This window comes from Schistocerca serialis, chromosome 6, assembly GCF_023864345.2.
Source record: "Schistocerca serialis cubense isolate TAMUIC-IGC-003099 chromosome 6, iqSchSeri2.2, whole genome shotgun sequence".
Classification (NCBI taxonomy): domain Eukaryota; kingdom Metazoa; phylum Arthropoda; class Insecta; order Orthoptera; family Acrididae; genus Schistocerca; species Schistocerca serialis.
This window is the reverse complement of record NC_064643.1, coordinates 519,811,254-519,828,426: the sequence shown is the minus strand read 5'-3', so window position 1 is coordinate 519,828,426 and position 17,173 is coordinate 519,811,254. Positions and strand designations below refer to the sequence as shown.

At 39.9% G+C, this 17,173-nt stretch overlaps 1 protein-coding gene across 2 annotated transcripts in view; it reads left to right on the top strand.

Annotated features, from left to right (window-relative positions):
* Positions 1–15,339, top strand: part of LOC126483992 (uncharacterized) — a 91,573-nt gene extending 76,234 nt beyond the window's left edge. For both annotated transcript variants that reach the window (XM_050107297.1, XM_050107298.1), the window contains one exon: positions 9,916–15,339. In XM_050107297.1, the coding sequence (XP_049963254.1) occupies positions 9,916–14,786 (4,871 nt within the window). In that variant the 3' untranslated portion in view covers positions 14,787–15,339. The remainder of the gene's footprint in view (positions 1–9,915) is intronic.
* Positions 15,340–17,173: the final 1,834 nt, after the last annotated feature.

Below are 17,173 nucleotides of genomic sequence, written 5' to 3'. Positions count from 1 at the left end.
CGGGATCTGATAGCAGCCCAAATAGGTAATAATTAATGTGACCGTGTACCTAATGGGGCTGGCAATCGGATTGGACTGCTACGGAGATGTTACATTCCATTTTGTCCTTCTCAAATGCTGTAATAAAGAAATGTCTGGTGCCAACAAGAACGACAACACAGCTTCATTAATCAACAACCTATATTCATCACAAAAACACAAAGTAAGGAGACAGCCACTGCCTTCGTCGTACAGAATTAATAACGGCTAATCTCAGCACAGGCCCTTTAGTTATTCATTATCGTCACACGCAATTTCAATCATTGTAATCCAACACTGCAATCCAACACTGCAATCCAAATGATGCTGGTGCGGTAGACGCGTAATTACTAATATCGGCACAAAAATATCACTGAATCACACTAGTAATTATTCTTTTTCACTTTCCCGTATATTTCTAACACAAAGGGGTTAAACCACGGCGATGGCCACTCCCTTTGTCGGTACGGTCTTGCATTCCAGCAACAGACCTCCACCCGGCTCGGCCCGCAGCGCGTACCACACTCTGTCTCAACACTCGCTCTCGCTCTCGCAACCCGACACACACTATTGATTGTCTGTCCTGTCGACCTGTGCTGTCGCAAAACTTATAGTAAGGGCCTACGGACCCCTTACATCCCCGCCCTCGAAAACTTCTTTGAAGCCACAGGCGTAAAAGAATCGGCTAGGGAATTAGACATCACTATATATGAACAAAACACATAGTGCAAATAAGTAATGAAATTACAATCACCAAGAAAATCCTTGACTCCGGTAGTGGGCTGCCTCTACAATAATATTCTACAAAAAGTTATTACATCTCAAAAATATGGCATTGTCCAAATAACACACAACATCAACCCTACTTACTTAACATAGCATGGTAAATATTTTTTATAAACTTATCTTACCAAAAATTTCCAAAACCTTTTCACTTTCAAAGGTTAGTACGAGTCATTAACTATATATCTGTTATAACTTGCTATAGCAAACACAAGAAAAGAAACTAGTTGAATGCCAACTACCCCTTTGGTATGCCGTCCTTTCAGCGGGGTTCGTGCCGTCCATACTACTACCACACTAACTTATAACTCCCTTCCCAACGCATATAAAAGTTAAGGAAGAAAAAAAAATCACAACTTATTTAAATCTTTAACACAAGCAAATTGAAATCGAGACAAAATATGACATTTATACATTGAATGCCAGCTACCCCTTTGGTATGCCGTCCTTTCAGCGGGGTTTGTGCCGTCCATACTACTATCACTCTAATTTATAACTCACTTGGCCAACACACACAAAAGTTAAGAAAGAAATTCACAACTTATTCATTACAGATTCCATAAATTTAAATGCTACATTGTATCGCTAAGCATGTCTTACACAATTATTTGCAACACTACAACTAATGTGGTCACCCAATGAAAAATTTTAAACTACTGATCATTTCATTTTGCCAAACATTACTGCCACATGTGAATTGTTATCAAGAAAGCTTAGATGAGAGGTACAATATTTCCTGTTATATTCACATTAATTCAAATCCACTATATGGATATTTGTCATTCATTACTCAGTGCCAGAATCCTGCTTCTAAAGCTTGACCTACGTATAACCATAATTGACTCTGATAGCTAATTGGATACATGAATTACTAATTATTCATTAGTTACACTTTGTTTTATCAGCATACTTCAGATAAACATGTATACCTACAAATAACTTGCAAACAGATGTTGCTCATGTGCTAAATGACATACCTCAATATTTCAAACATCTCATACTCCATATTCTTCATTACACATAACTTAACATCAGCTTCGACTGTAAATAAATATATATCTTCAACTTACATCAATTCTCCATATAATTCAATACTTCAAATATCTCATACTCAATACACATCATTACGACATAACTCCCTCAACTTAACAGCAACTTCAACTGCATATATATCTTCAACCTACATCAACTCTCCATATTCGCTGCAATAACCACATAAAAATACTACTTCAGGCTCCTTAGCCTCTCCATTCACCATATTTCGCATCATTTATTCGAACAACTATCTCCTTGTGTATTTGTTTCTTTATATGTTCATCTACTTAAAAGCTGATACATTACTTCAATTTTGTTACAACAGTTTGACCTTTTCATGCCTCATAAAACAACTCTATAAGATTACCCAAATTCTTGCTTAACCAATTAGTTTACCACGACATTATGTAAACATTCGCTTTCTGATATGGTTCTCATTTTATTCCTTCTGGCATTATTAATTTTGGTTATTTACTCACAGTAAACTGAGCTTTTTTAAGTTATTGATTCTCTGACATCTCACATTCTACATCAACAGCAACTACTACAAATTTACTACATGGTTCCTGACTGAATTACTTGGATGACCACTACCAATCCTAACTACTACTCACTAACTTTCTTAACCTAAGGATAGAGAAAGATGGTAGAGGAGTGACACTTGAAATTAGAAATAAAGTCTCACCCAGCTGGGAGTGTACCAGTCGCCACTTGGTATACCAGCAAAAGAGTTGCTAGCTCCATACACCTAACTTTCTTCAACTCGTACCTCTTCCTCATCTGGGTTATCCCTGTTCTCGTGTGAGTAGTACCTTTTTATGTTTTCCACATGTTCCTTACCATGCACCCTCTTTGTCCGTGCATATTCCAAGTCCACAGTATTAGGATGACCAATTTTTATAGTCCTGTCACGGTCGCCAAGGGTGTAACACTCCGGTTTAATCTACTGACTTATCCCGCTCGATCGGGATCTGATAGCAGCCCAAATAGATAATAATTAATGTGACCGTGTACCTAATGGGGCTGGCAATCGGATTGGACTGCTACGGAGATGTTACATTCCATTTTGTCCTTCTCAAATGCTGTAATAAAGAAATGTCTGGTGCCAACAAGAACGACAACACAGCTTCATTAATCAACAACCTATATTCATCACAAAAACACAAAGTAAGGAGACAGCCACTGTCTTCGTCGTACAGAATTAATAACGGCTAATCTCAGCACAGGCCCTTTAGTTATTCATTATCGTCACACGCAATTTCAATCATTGTAATTCACCACTACAATCCAACACTGCAATCCAACACTGCAATCCAAATGATGCCGGCGCGGTAGATGCGTAATTACTAATATCGGCACAAAAATATCACTGAATCACACTAGTAATTATTCTTTTTCACTTTCCCGTATATTTCTAACACAAAGGGGTTAAACCACGGCGATGGCCACTCCTTTTGTCGGTACGGTCTTGCATTCCAGCAACAGACCTCCACCCGGCTCGGCCCGCAGCGCGTACCACACTCTGTCTCAACACTCGCTCTCGCTCTCGCAACCCGACACACACTATCGATTGTCTGTCCTGTCGACCTGTGCTGTCGCAAAACTTATAGTAAGGGCCTACGGACCCCTTACAAGGTTCTGGAGGAATGTGGATAGGGTATCCTCACTTTCAATCCAGATAGCAAAGATTTCATCAATGAATCTGAACCAGGTGAAGGGTTTAGGATTCTGTGTTTTTAGGAAGGAGGTTGTTGGTTTGGAATGCATCGGGCATTGGGAAAGGTAGTGTTCAATAGTGGTAAGGCCATGGGCATTAGGAATGTTAGTGTACAGGGAGTTGGCATCAATAGTGATGAGCAGGGCACCATGTGGTAAAGGGACAGGAACTGTGGAGAGTCAGTGGAGGAAATAGTTGGTATCTGTTATATAGGAGGGTAGGTTCCGGGTAATAGGTTTGAAGGTGTTAGTCTACAAGAGCAGATATTCTCTCAGTGGAGGCAGAGAGCAGAGATTCTCTCAGCAGGGGCACAGTGACTAGCCACAATGACCAACTATATCCTCACCCCCAATTACTTTTCCTTTGAAGGCACTACCTACAAACAAATCCATGGTACGGCTATGGGCACCTGCATGGAACCATCCTATGCCAATCAATTCATGAGCCATCTAGAGGAATCCTTCCTAAAAACCCAGAATCCTAAATCCCTCACCTGGTTCAGATTCATTAATGACTTCTTTGCTATCTGGATCGAAGGTGAGGATACCCTATCCACATTTCTCCAGAACCCCAACAACTTCTCCCACATTTGCTTCACCTTGGCCTACTCAACTCAACAAGCCACCTTCCCAGACGTTGACCTCCACCTCCAAGATGGCTACATCAGTACCTCCATCCACATCAAACCTGCTAACTACCAGCAACACCTCCACTTCAACAGCTGCCACCCATACCATACCAAGAAGTTCCTTCCGTACAGCCTAGCCACCCATGGTAATCGCATATGCAGTGATGAGCGGTAATCGCATCTGCAGTGATGAGCAGTCCCTCTCAAAATGTACCAAGGGTCTTACTGAAGCTTTCACTAACTATAATTATCCTCCCAACCTCGTACAAAAACAAATCTCCCATGCCGTTTCTTTCCAGTCTCCCACCTCCCAAAGTTCCACCATCCGGCCACAGAGGAGCATTCCCCTCGTATCTCAGTATCACCCAGGACTGGAGCAACTGAATTACATACTTTGTCAGGGTTTCGATTACCTCTCATCGTACCCTGAAATGAGAAATGTCCTGCCCACTATCCTTCCCATCCCTCCCACAGTGTGGTACTCCACTGTTCACCGAACCTACACAATATATTCATCCATTCTTACACAACCCCTGCTCCTAATCCCTTACCTCATGGCTCATACCCCTGTAATGTAGATGCAAGACCTTTCCCATATATCCTCCCACCACCACCTACTCCAGTCTGGTCACTAACACCACCCATACATCAAAGGCAGGGGCAACCTGTGAAACCAGTCATTTGGTCTACAAGCTAAGCTGCAACCATTATGCTGAATTCTATGAAGGCAATGCAATCAAAAAGCTATCTGTCTGCATGAATGGCCACCGACAAACTGTGGCCAAGAAACAAGGGGACCACCTTGTTGCTGAACACACTGCCAAACATGATATTCTTCATTTCAATGACTGCTTCACAGCCTGTGCCATGTGGATCCTTTCCACCAACACCAGCCTTTTCTGAAATGCACAGGTGGGAACTTTCTTTGCAGTACATCCTACGTTCACGTAACCCTCCTGGCCTCAATCTTCGTTAGTCGCTGTTCTCACCCATCCAGCCCCTTCCCTCCTCCCATTCCAGCACTACACAGCCATCATTCCACCACCACACCCAGTCTTTTTTATTTTTTTTTTAATTTCTCTCTCTCTCTCTCTCTCTCTCTCTCTCTCTCTCTCTCTCTCTCTCTCTCTCTCTCTCTCTCTCCCCCCCCCCCCTTTTCCACACTACTTTGCCCCCCCCCCCCCTTTTCCCCTCCCCACATCTGCCCTGTCCTCCGTCTATCCTGCAGCACTTCATTGTCCACTATCCCCACCATACTATACCTCCCCCTTCCCACCCCAGCCTCCTCCTTTCACCCACCCAATCACCACTCACATCATGCAGTGGTGCTGCTGCTCGCAGTGTGGTTTCAGTTGCCTGAGACTGCAGCCATGTGTGTGAGTTGCATTTGCTTGAGTGTGTGTGTGTGTGTGTGTGTGTGTGTGTGCGCGTGTGTTGTTGACAAAGGCCATTGGCCAAAAGCTTTAAGCGTGAAAGTCTTTTTGTTGTGCCTATCTGCGACTCAGCATCTCTGCTATATGGTGAGTATCAACTTTCCCTCTTATAATATTGTAACAATTACATTTCCCAAATCCCCCCCCCCCCATGAACCATGGACCTTGCCGTTGGTGGGGAGGCTTGCATGCCTCAGCGATACAGATAGCCATACCGTAGGTGCAACCACAACGGAGGGGTATCTGTTGAGAGGCCAGACAAACGTGTGGTTCCTGAAGAGGGGCAGCAGCCTTTTCAGTAGTTGCAAGGGCAACAGTCTGGATGATTGACTGATCTGGCCTTGTAACAATAACCAAAACGGCCTTGCTGTGCTGGTACTGCGAACGGCTGAAAGCAAGGGGAAACTACAGCCGTAATTTTTCCCGAGGGCATGCAGCTTTACTGTATGGTTAAATGATGATGGCGTCCTCTTGGGTAAAATATTCCGGAGGTAAAATAGTCCCCTGTTCGGATCTCTGGGCGGGGACTACTCAAGAGGATGTCGTTAGCAGGAGAAAGAAAACTGGCATTCTACGGATCGGAGCGTGGAATGTCAGATCCCTTAATCGGGCAGGTAGGTTAGAAAATTTAAAAAGGGAAATGGATAGGTTGAAGTTAGATATAGTGGGAATTAGTGAAGTTCGGTGGCAGGAGGAACAAGACTTCTGGTCAGGTGACTACAGGGTTATAAACACAAAATCAAATAGGGGTAATGCAGGAGTTGGTTTAATAATGAATAGGAAAATAGGAATGCAGGTAAGCTACTACAAACAGCACAGTGAACGCATTATTGTGGCCAAGATAGATACGAAGCCCACACCTACTACAGTAGTACAAGTTTATATGCCAACTAGCTCTGCAGATGACGAAGAAATTGAAGAAATGTATGATGAAATAAAAGAAATTATTCAGATAGTGAAGGGAGACGAAAATGTAATAGTCATGGGTGACTGGAATTCAAGTGTAGGAAAAGGGAGAGAAGGAAACATAGTCGGTGAATATGGATTGGGGCTAAGAAATGAAAGAGGAAGCCGCCTGGTAGAATTTTGCACAGAGCACAACATAATCATAGCTAACACTTGGTTTAAGAATCAGAAACCAGGTTTTAAATTGTAAGACATTTCCAGGGGCAGATGTGGACTCTGACCACAATCTATTGGTTATGATCTGGCGATTAAAACCGAAGAAACTGCAAAAAGGTGGGAATTTAAGAAGATGGGACCTGGAAAAACTGAAAGAACCAGAGGTTGTACAGAGTTTCAGGGAGAGCATAAGGGAGCAATTGACAGGAATGGGGGAAAGAAATACAGTAGAAGAAGAATGGGTAGCTTTGAGGGATGAAGTAGTGAAGGCAGCAGAGGATCAAGTAGGTAAAAAGACGAGGGCTTGTAGAAATCCTTGGGTAACAGAAGAAATATTGAATTTAGTTGATGAAAGGAGAAAATATAAAAATGCAGTAAATGAAGCAGGCAAAAAGGAATACAAACGTCTCAAAAATAAGATCGACAGGAAGTGCAAAATGGCTAAGCAGGGATGGCTAGAGGACAAATGTATGGATGTAGAGGCTTATCTCACTAGGGGTAAGATAGATACTGCCTACATGAAAATTAAAGAGACCTTTGGAGAAAAGAAAACCACTTGTATGAATATCAAGAGCTCAGATGGAAACCCAGTTCTAAGCAAAGAAGGGAAAGCAGAAAGGTGGAAGGAGTATATAGAGGGTCTATACAAGGGCGATGTGCTTGAGGACAATATTATGGAAATGGAAGAGGATGTAGATGAAGATGAAATGGGAGATACGATACTGCGTGAAGAGTTTGACAGAGCACTGAAAGACCTGAGTCGAAACAAGGCCCCCGGAGTAGACAACATTCCATTGGAAGTACTGACGGCCTTGGGAGAGCCAGTCCTGACAAAACTCTACCATCTGGTGAGCAAGATGTATGAAACAGGCGAAATACCCTCAGACTTCAAGAAGAATATAATAATTCCAATCCCAAAGAATGCAGGTGTTGACAGATGTGAAAATTACCGAACTATCAGTTTAATGAGTCACAGCTGCGAAATACTAACACGAATTCTTTACAGACGAATGGAAAAACTAGTAGAAGCCAACCTCGGGGAAGATCAGTTTGGATTCCGTAGAAACACTGGAACACGTGAGGCAATACTGAGCTTACGACTTATCTTAGAAGAAAGATTAAGGAAAGGCAAACCTACGTTTCTAGCATTTGTAGACTTAGAGAAAGCTTTTGACAATGTTAACTGGAATACTCTCTTTCAAATTCTAAAGGTGGCAGGGGTAAAATACAGGGAGCGAAAGGCTATTTACAATTTGTACAGAAACCAGATGGCAGTTATAAGAGTCGAGGGACATGAAAGGGAAGCAGTGGTTGGGAAGGGAGTAAGACAGGGTTGTAGCCTTTCCCCGATGTTGTTCAATCTGTATATTGAGGAAGCAGTAAAGGAAACAAAAGAAAAATTCAGAGTAGGTATTAAAATCCATGGAGAAGAAATAAAAACTTTGAGGTTCGCTGATGACATTGTAATTCTGTCAGAGACAGCAAAGGACTTGGAAGAGCAGTTGAATGGAATGGACAGTGTCTTGAAAGGAGGATATAAGATGAACATCAACAAAAGCAAACCGAAGATAATGGAATGTAGTCGAATTAAGTCGGGTGATGTTGAGGGAATTAGATTAGGAAATGAGACACTTAAAGTAGTAAAGGAGTTTTGCTATTTGGGGAGCAAAATAACTGATGATGGTCGAAGTAGAGAGGATATAAAATGTAGACTGGCAATGGCAAGGAAAGCTTTTCTGAAGGAGAGAAATTTGTTAACATCGAGTATAGATTTAAGTGTCAGGAAGTCATTTCTGAAAGTATTTGTATGGAGAGTAGCCATGTTTGGAAGTGAAACATGGACGCTAAATAGTTTGGACAAGAAGAGAATAGAAGCATTCGAAATGTGGTGTTACAGAAGAATGCTGAAGATTAGTTGGGTAGATCACATAACTAATGAGGAAGTATTGAATAGGATTGGGGAGAAGAGAAGTTTGTGGCACAACTTGACCAGAAGACAGGATCGGTTGGTAGGACATGTTCTGAGGCATCAAGGGATCACCAATTTAGTATTGGAGGGCAGCGTGGAGGGTAAAAATCGTAGAGGGAGACCAAGAGATGAATACACTAAGCAGATTCAGAAGGATGTAGATTGCAGTAGGTACTGGGAGATGAAGAAGCTTGCACAGGATAGAGTAGCATGGAGAGCTGCATCAAACCAGTCTCAGGACTGAAGACCACAACAACAACAACATTTCCCAATATTCACCCACAAGCACATGCTTCTATATCCTAATCTGTACACAATTATTTATTTCTACATTTTTGTATTACATTGATTTTTTTATTAATGTGATGATAACTCCATTATCCACATTGTCTCTACATGAATATGCATCTAATTTATAACCACGTATGAGAAGGTTTTCTGTGCCTGTTGTTGTTGCTCAGACAGACAATTGACACCAATTTTTTCAGCTGCTAAGGGCTTGCAAGCAAATTAGCAACTTATTTACCTTGTTTTTTTACCACATAATATTCTGATGAAGCAATCTGCTTTCTCTTTTCATTCTATTATTATAAGACTAAATGGGACTCTTTGTCAGTTTGTTCCCTTAATACTGTCTTGGTGAATTCTGAATTTTGATCTAAAATGGGTGTCTCACCTGATTCCAAAACCACAAGGATATGCCTTTGTGTACTGTTGGACACCCTTTTGTCTTCTAATAGATCTGCTAATTTGTTCTTACCTCTCCTCTTCAGTTGTAGCCCATGAGAAGTACAACCCCAATCTTCCTATACCAACTACCAGAACAGCAACCATATAAGATATTGCATTTGTCTGAAGGAGCCTCAGTTCCTTGTTTACTTGTTTAACAACAGGGTTAAGCCAGGACTCATCATGGTGCCACATAACTTCCATAAAACTCACATTTGTGTGCTCATTAGCTGCTCCTATTTTGTGTTTGACACCACTAATACTGTATTTTTCATTTTTAGTCAGGATATTTCCAGCTGTCCCAACTATCAACACCTGATCTGCTTTTTCAAAGTACTCATACATGTTTCCAAAGTTTTCAGTGAACATTAGTTTTACATTTGTGTTGCTAAATTCTCTTCTGTACAGTTGGAAGTTCCTGCAATACATTTAATGTAAGAATCCTTGAATGTGATCAATATTTTGTTTTGTTTTGCTTTAGGTTCTGCTCCCGGCACAGAAAGGAGAGCCCTTCTTGTAAACAGAAACCAGCTGCAAAAAGTAGTGAAATTCAGCCAGCCATCTGAAATACGTGCAAGTACAATTGCTTGTGTTAAGAAGTTGCTTGAATGTGCCAGAGAGAAACAAAGAAAACGGGGTAAATACCATAAGTATTCACCAGAAATACGTGAACAAATTGCCCAGTATGTTACTGAAAAAGGTGCTAGTGAAGCTGCTCGCTATTTCTCAAAGAAACTTGGCAGAGTTGTAAGTGAAAGTACTATACGTAATATTTTTAAAATTCATAATAGTTACACACCAGAGCTGAAACAGGAAATTGGAAAATATGCCGTGATATATGGTGTTCGGGCTGCATCAGATCATTTCACTCAGAAATTGGGACGTGCCACAAGATTGGGTATAGTACACAAATTTAAAAGATTATATCTTAGTCAAATTCCAACACAACTAAAGAAGAAAATCAACAAGAAAAGGTCTAATGTAAGTCATAAAAGACATTACAGTGACGAACTTAAAGAAGAGATAGGAAATTATGCTTTTAAATATACTGTTGGTGCTGCCATACAGCATTATTCAAGAAAATTTGGTCATCCCATAACAGAAACTGTAGTTCGTAGATTCCGAAAAATGTATTTGCAGAAGACTTTTGAAAAACAGTCTCAATGGAAGCAGAAACAGGAGCAGTTGGCAGTTCAACAGAAAGGAAAACAACTGCAGCATGAAAGAGCACAACAACAAATACATTTGAACATCCAAGAAAATTCTTTTAAACATCAGATGGAACAGGCTTTTCCACAAAACCACATTCATGAGAGTTGTGTACAAAGTGCAGACACAGTCAGTGCAATGCAGACTATAAATATTTTGCAAAGTTCTATGAGTGTTCTAAATGACCCTCAGTTCAGTGACTCTCCTAACGCTATATTTCCATCACCAGCTGCTGCATCATCCAACTGTGCCTCCTTCAATCAACACACTAGTTCTGTTCTTGATATACAGCCTTACACCCAGTGCAGTGGCTCAGTTGTTTCATCATCATTAGTATTCCCAAGCCAGTTTAATCATATTGTGGATACTACCCCAGTTTCAAATGATCATAATATTTCTGTCCAAGAGTATCAGCATAATGAGCTTTACTCATATTATAATGAACACAGTCAGCGAGAAGACATAAACTCAATCTCAGGAAACGACTACATTTCTTCATTGCAGCTACCACCATTGTCACATTTTTCTGATGCTGAGCTTGCTAATAAGACAATATCTGCTCTCGATGGAATGCCAGCACATCCAAGAAAACAACAGAGTTTTCATCTATCAAACAGCAGCAGTCATGGCACTGATAGACTTGTATCACAAATTCATTCTGTGTTGTCGCAAAATGGAGACGCCCTTTTCCAACAAGAGGGTATTCCACAACTGACTGAGACTAATGCTACCATTCAGTTAAATTCAGATCAAGCTGGAGGGGAAAATACAAATGACACAATACCAACTACTAAATATTCAGGTGACAGTTGTCGGTTGCACACCAGTCCATCGTGCTTCTCTGTCAGTCATGTTTGTACTAAAGCGTCAACTGAATATAGTGTGAACACCTTGTTCGATGACCAGAATAACACTTTTTTGCTGCCACCTAGGGGAGATTGTAATATTTCAACATATAACAAATGTAATGAGGTTAAAGCACTCAACGTACCCTATCCATCTGGACCGGCGACAGGTCATGAAGCTAATTCCACCAATTCATCAACGTTTTTGTTGAATAAAGGTGCCAAATCTCCAGTACCAGCTTCTGATGTTACTAACAGTCATATATATTCAGTCCAGTGTACACCAGATACACTTCAGCCACTAGAGCCAGAGGTAACAAATGTCTTGCAAATACATGAGGCAACTGCCACATTAAACTCATCACCACTGCTAAGTACTCTGAGCTCTCAAAACTCTGAGCAGCAGTCACCATTATCTTTTGTAATAAGCAGCACTAATGCACCAGTCACTCAAAAAACAATAAAAACATCTACCACACCTGCATCATCAGTGATATGTGAGGTAATAAAAAATATAAAACCAGTTGCATCAGACCCATCTGTATTGCCAGCTGATGTTCCTCAGAAGCCCACAACACCTTTATCTTCATCTTTGTTCAAAGAGAAACAAATGGATACATCAGCTACTATGTATCCTTCCTGCTCTGTATCAGTGCTAAAGGAAACCATGTCTTCTAGCACCAGTCACCCTTTTTTAGTACAATCACCAGTCAACCGGGCAGCACCATTGTATACTGTAGCTACCACATCTTCAAGGACAACAACAAAAAGTGTAGCATGTGCTTATGCAATAACTCTTGCTCAAGAAGATAAAAAGAAAATAAAGGTACCTCTCAGGTACTTTTCTCAATCACAGCTCACAGAACCACCGCCTCTTGTTGCTATTACCCAGTCGAAAATATCTCTTGGACAGTCTCCTTCACATGTGACTGTGTTTCCAGTAACATCTGTAACAGAAACACATTGTACAGTGGACTCAAGACTGAAAATTCCCCCACTTGCAGTGCTCTCCCACCCTACTCCCAGTCAATTAAGTGAATCAATCCCATTACAGAACTCAGTCATCACTGGTTATTCACACTCATCTGAAAAACAGTCTCCTGTGTATCAACTTGATTCAGCACATACAGTTTCCCAGCATGAAAAAGTGAAAATGTTAAAGACATTAGTTAGTTCAGAGGAAACACTAGATCACAGCACTGATAATCAGTCAAAATTGTCAGACAGGGATTCTTCAGTATATCCAATAGATAAAGCAGTCATGTCATCTGTGTCATCGGGTTCAAATACAGATCATGCTAAAAACAAATTCAACTCTATGCAGAAGAAAATTTCACCTGCAGCAGGGTCTTCATCTTCATTGCATTCTGTGAACAATTTAGTAATAATGCAAAATCATGGCACAGTTTCACAATCACTATCATCTTTGGTGGCATCACATCAAATGACTCTCATTCCTGAAGGTGCCATTATGCATGCAGTTACTGCACAAACAAAACCAAATTTTGAAGAAAACATTCATCACAGTACCTCTGTATCTTCTTCAGTCCAAAATACCAACATGTTAGCTGCAAAAATGAATCTCTTGGAACCAGCATGTTCTGTTGCTCATATTGGTCATCCAAAAACTGGCTCATCATCAAAGATACCTGAGTTAGCAAACTCACCTGTCACAGACACAAGACCATCAGCTGCAACAATTTCAGTGCAGGCCTTGACAGCTGTATCAGACTTTAAACACACTGAGACAACTGCTTCGACAAATTCACATGTAATTGCTATATCCTCACAGGCTGCAGCTGTATGCAGGCCTAAAGTGTCAACAGTATTAAGCTCAACATCTGTGGACACTGCAGTACCAGTTAATTCTTTACCAGATTTAACCTCTATTAATGTCCAATCAAGTACTGAGGAAATCCCCATCATCGTTGAATACCACAACAAACGAAAGCAGGGTATGGAAAGTAGATCTGAGGTTCCGACAGATTCGAAACATCTAACTACATGCAGAAGTAAAGGTGAGGTTCACAATCCAGTTGTGACACTTCCAACAATACATAAGTTAAATTATATTACTGTGGCATCATCGAACATGCCAGTAATGAGTCATAAGCTTACAGGCCCTTGCAACAACACTGGATCAAATTGTACATCTACACGAGATTCTTGCATCACTTCAAATTCTTTGACAACACCAAAACCAGGGAATTCGCCCCCATGCTATACAGGCTCCATAGGTAGTAGTAATACTTCATGTAATGGTGTTACCAGAATACCTTCTACTAATAATTTATCAGATAATGCCATTATATCTTCTAGTAATGCCTCAGCAACTGCCACAGCTGTAAGCCCCTCGCTTTTGAATAAAAACTGTTTAGCATCAAAGAGTACTTCATTAAACTACTTGGCTGAAGTATCCTTAACTAATACTTCAGCAAGTACAACAGCTACATCTGCTGCACTTCACATTTTCTTGGACAACATGCCTGAAATAAGCTCTAGTAGAACTATTGTGAAACATTCCAATCCAATATCAAACAGTAAAAATTCATCAACCTTTACAGACACAATATTTTCATATAAAAGTAAAGGATCCCTAAGCTGTACTGCAGCAAGTTATACAGACACAAAATATTCAAGAAAAAATTTGTCTAGTACCAAGGCTACACCACTCTCTGCTAATAACTCAGTGAAAAGTACAGTCAGAGTTTCATCTAGTAAAGAATTGTCGACTGGTTTAGAGGCTCCTGACATTACCAAAGGTGATGGTAAACCTAACCCTGTTGCTACTAAAAAATCTCAAAAAAAAGTGTTGTCAAGAAGTTTTAAAGGCTGTAAACGAGGAAATTACTGTGTATATAGCCCTGAACTACGTGCTGAAATGGGTAGATACGCTGCAGAACATGGAAGTCAGCAGGCATGTTTGTATTTCAAACATGTTCTCGGAGTTGAGATTCCATCAAGTACAATGAGAACACTTAGAGACAAATATTTATTGAAACGTGAACATTGTACATTTGATCAGAAGGTTTTGAATAAGGAGGTAACATCACTGGGATATGGACAACGTGGAAGGCCAATGAGGTTGGGGAAATACGATGAGGAAGTTCGTCGGTGTATACAAGAAATAGTAAAAGCAGGTGAACCTGTGTCATCTTACCTTGTCATTGAGACAGCAAGGCAAGTGTTAATGCAGTATGACCCCAGTCTTCTGGAAGAAAATGGTGGGAACATAAAATTGAATGTTTCATGGGCAAAGTCATTCTTGAGGCGCACAGGTCTGAGAAATAATTCTTAACACATATAGCAGCACAAGAAATGATTAGTTTCCTAAAAGGAAACAAAAAGTAATCGATTCTCGGAAAACAACAAAACCTGAGCTTACACGTTCTTGTCAGTCTGTGATATCATTTGATACCTGTTTTAAATATGTTTATGTTTTTTAGTAATAAGGACTTACTGTAAGTTCAGAGTGAATTTGGTATCATGTATCCTCCATTTTATAGTCCACAGTTCTATGTGGCATATAAGTAGTGACTCAGAGCATTCATACTATACTATGCAACTTGTTGGGGCTGCTCATTTTAGTTGAATGTTCTAAGATTGGCTGCACTCCACTATTGTGTAAAATGTGATTCTGAATTGTGGAACTTGACATTTTACTATTGCTGTTAAATGTAAGGAATGCTCATGGAAGTGTAAGCAAAAATATCTAGAAGAAAAGCATATTCTTTTATCTTTGTAATTTTGGAAATCAAATTTCTGTTATTTCTCTTAACTGTTAATGCATGCTTTTCCTACATGAATCACTGCTTGTCCCAAATGTTTGTTAATTTATATTGTTGTGTGTATGCTGTGTTTGTGAATAAAATACAATGGAAATTTGTTTATATAACATACACAGTGTTGAATGAAATATTCATTTAAATATAGATCAAGCAGGAGCAGAGATATATAACATACCAACAGCCATGAAATTGTTTGATATTAGAACCAAAATCAGAGGAAAGATATGTAGAAAATTGGACTAATCAGATGTTAATTTGGAAAATTGTGATGTGACAAGCTTTCGGGCTTGGTGGTGAAATGCGAGTATTCTGTGTGTGTCTAAGAGTGACCTTTTTGCATTACCAGAATGTAGACACAGGCTGGTTGCAGCTAGGTCATATGGTGAATAACAGCTATCAGAAGGTGTGATCTGAGATGCTGCAACCACCATGAGGAGGTAAGTCAGAGGAGCAAGGACTCAGGATTTTCTGGTGGTGAGGGCAGTTATGGTCACTCGAGCTAGACACCGAGAAATGGCAAGTTTCGATATTTTCTAGTAGAAGAGGGAAAATATGGAGACTGAACTAGCTGAAGTATTCAAAATGGAAGGCTGACTAAAGAAAGGAAAATTAGAACCTGGTTTAATGATATATATGCCCAGTCTGTCCTATTTATAAGTTATGGCTGATTAAAGTTGATTAAACATGTTATATAAAATGCCAGAAACTGGAAATCATTGGCAGCGTAATTAACTAATAGGTGATGCTAGATACCATGCATCTATGGGCATCCACCAAAAGAGAAGGAAAAGAATCAAATGGGGTAGATGCCTTATATGTTTATGTACTATTACTAACTAGAAATTTCTTTTGCAAAACTATTTGGGGGTAGCAAGAACATGAAAACAACCAATTATGCAATAAATGAATAACTACTTTAGATATTAAGTATATGATATCAGTGCCAATAGTTTGGTAGCTTGAGTTTTTATATAGGACCTAAGGTGTAATGATCACTATAAAAAAGTAGTTACCTAGCAGAAATTGTCAGTTTGCTAACAAGTAGTGCGAACGAGAATATATACTTCCAGAGCATGGAAGCATGGGCATCTTCAAATTTTTTCTGTCATAGGATGCAGAAGTTGACACTCTATGACAAAAAGGCCACACCAGGACGTAGAATTCCATACTTAGAGAATCTCATGAGAGTGTGTCATGTCAATGTAGATTTTCGTCAAGTTGAGCTCATTTTCCATGAGTGAAGTCACTTGGAATAAGAATTATGAGATGAAATCACAATTAGATCAATTTTGCATTCACGGGTTGTTGACTTTTAATGTTTTATGGTATAGCAACTTTTTTTGCTATAGTCAGGACCTTAAAATTACAACATGAATGGCTGCTGTTGGAATTGTGTTATTTGTGAGATACTTTGTGGAACTCAGGCAGAGTCTAACCTTTGTGGAACTTTGTTGTTATTTCTGAAGTAAATGCTGCTCTGCTGTGGTGATGAGACTTAGTGAAATACAGCATTCTATCAACCGCTGGATGTTCATAGGTGTACAAATAGGATTTTACATTACATTGAGCATTGACTGGACTTCAATACAGCTAGTGTCATCTACTGTTGTTGATTGACAACCTGCCACCACCTATAAACATTTATATCAGCTTGCATGCTGGTTAGTTGGTGGAACATATTATAGCACTCATTATATCATGTGAATAAAGACCCAGTTATGTTTCAGAGGAACAATATTTTACGAGCTCATGTTGGTTATGTGTTAACAGATCATTTTCTTTGAGGTACTTCATAGTGTTCAAACACAGTGTATGTCCCAAAAACTACAGGAAATCAATGTCAGTGGTATGTGTCTATAATTTTAGCATATTCTACTTCCTTTATTGCATTGGTGTA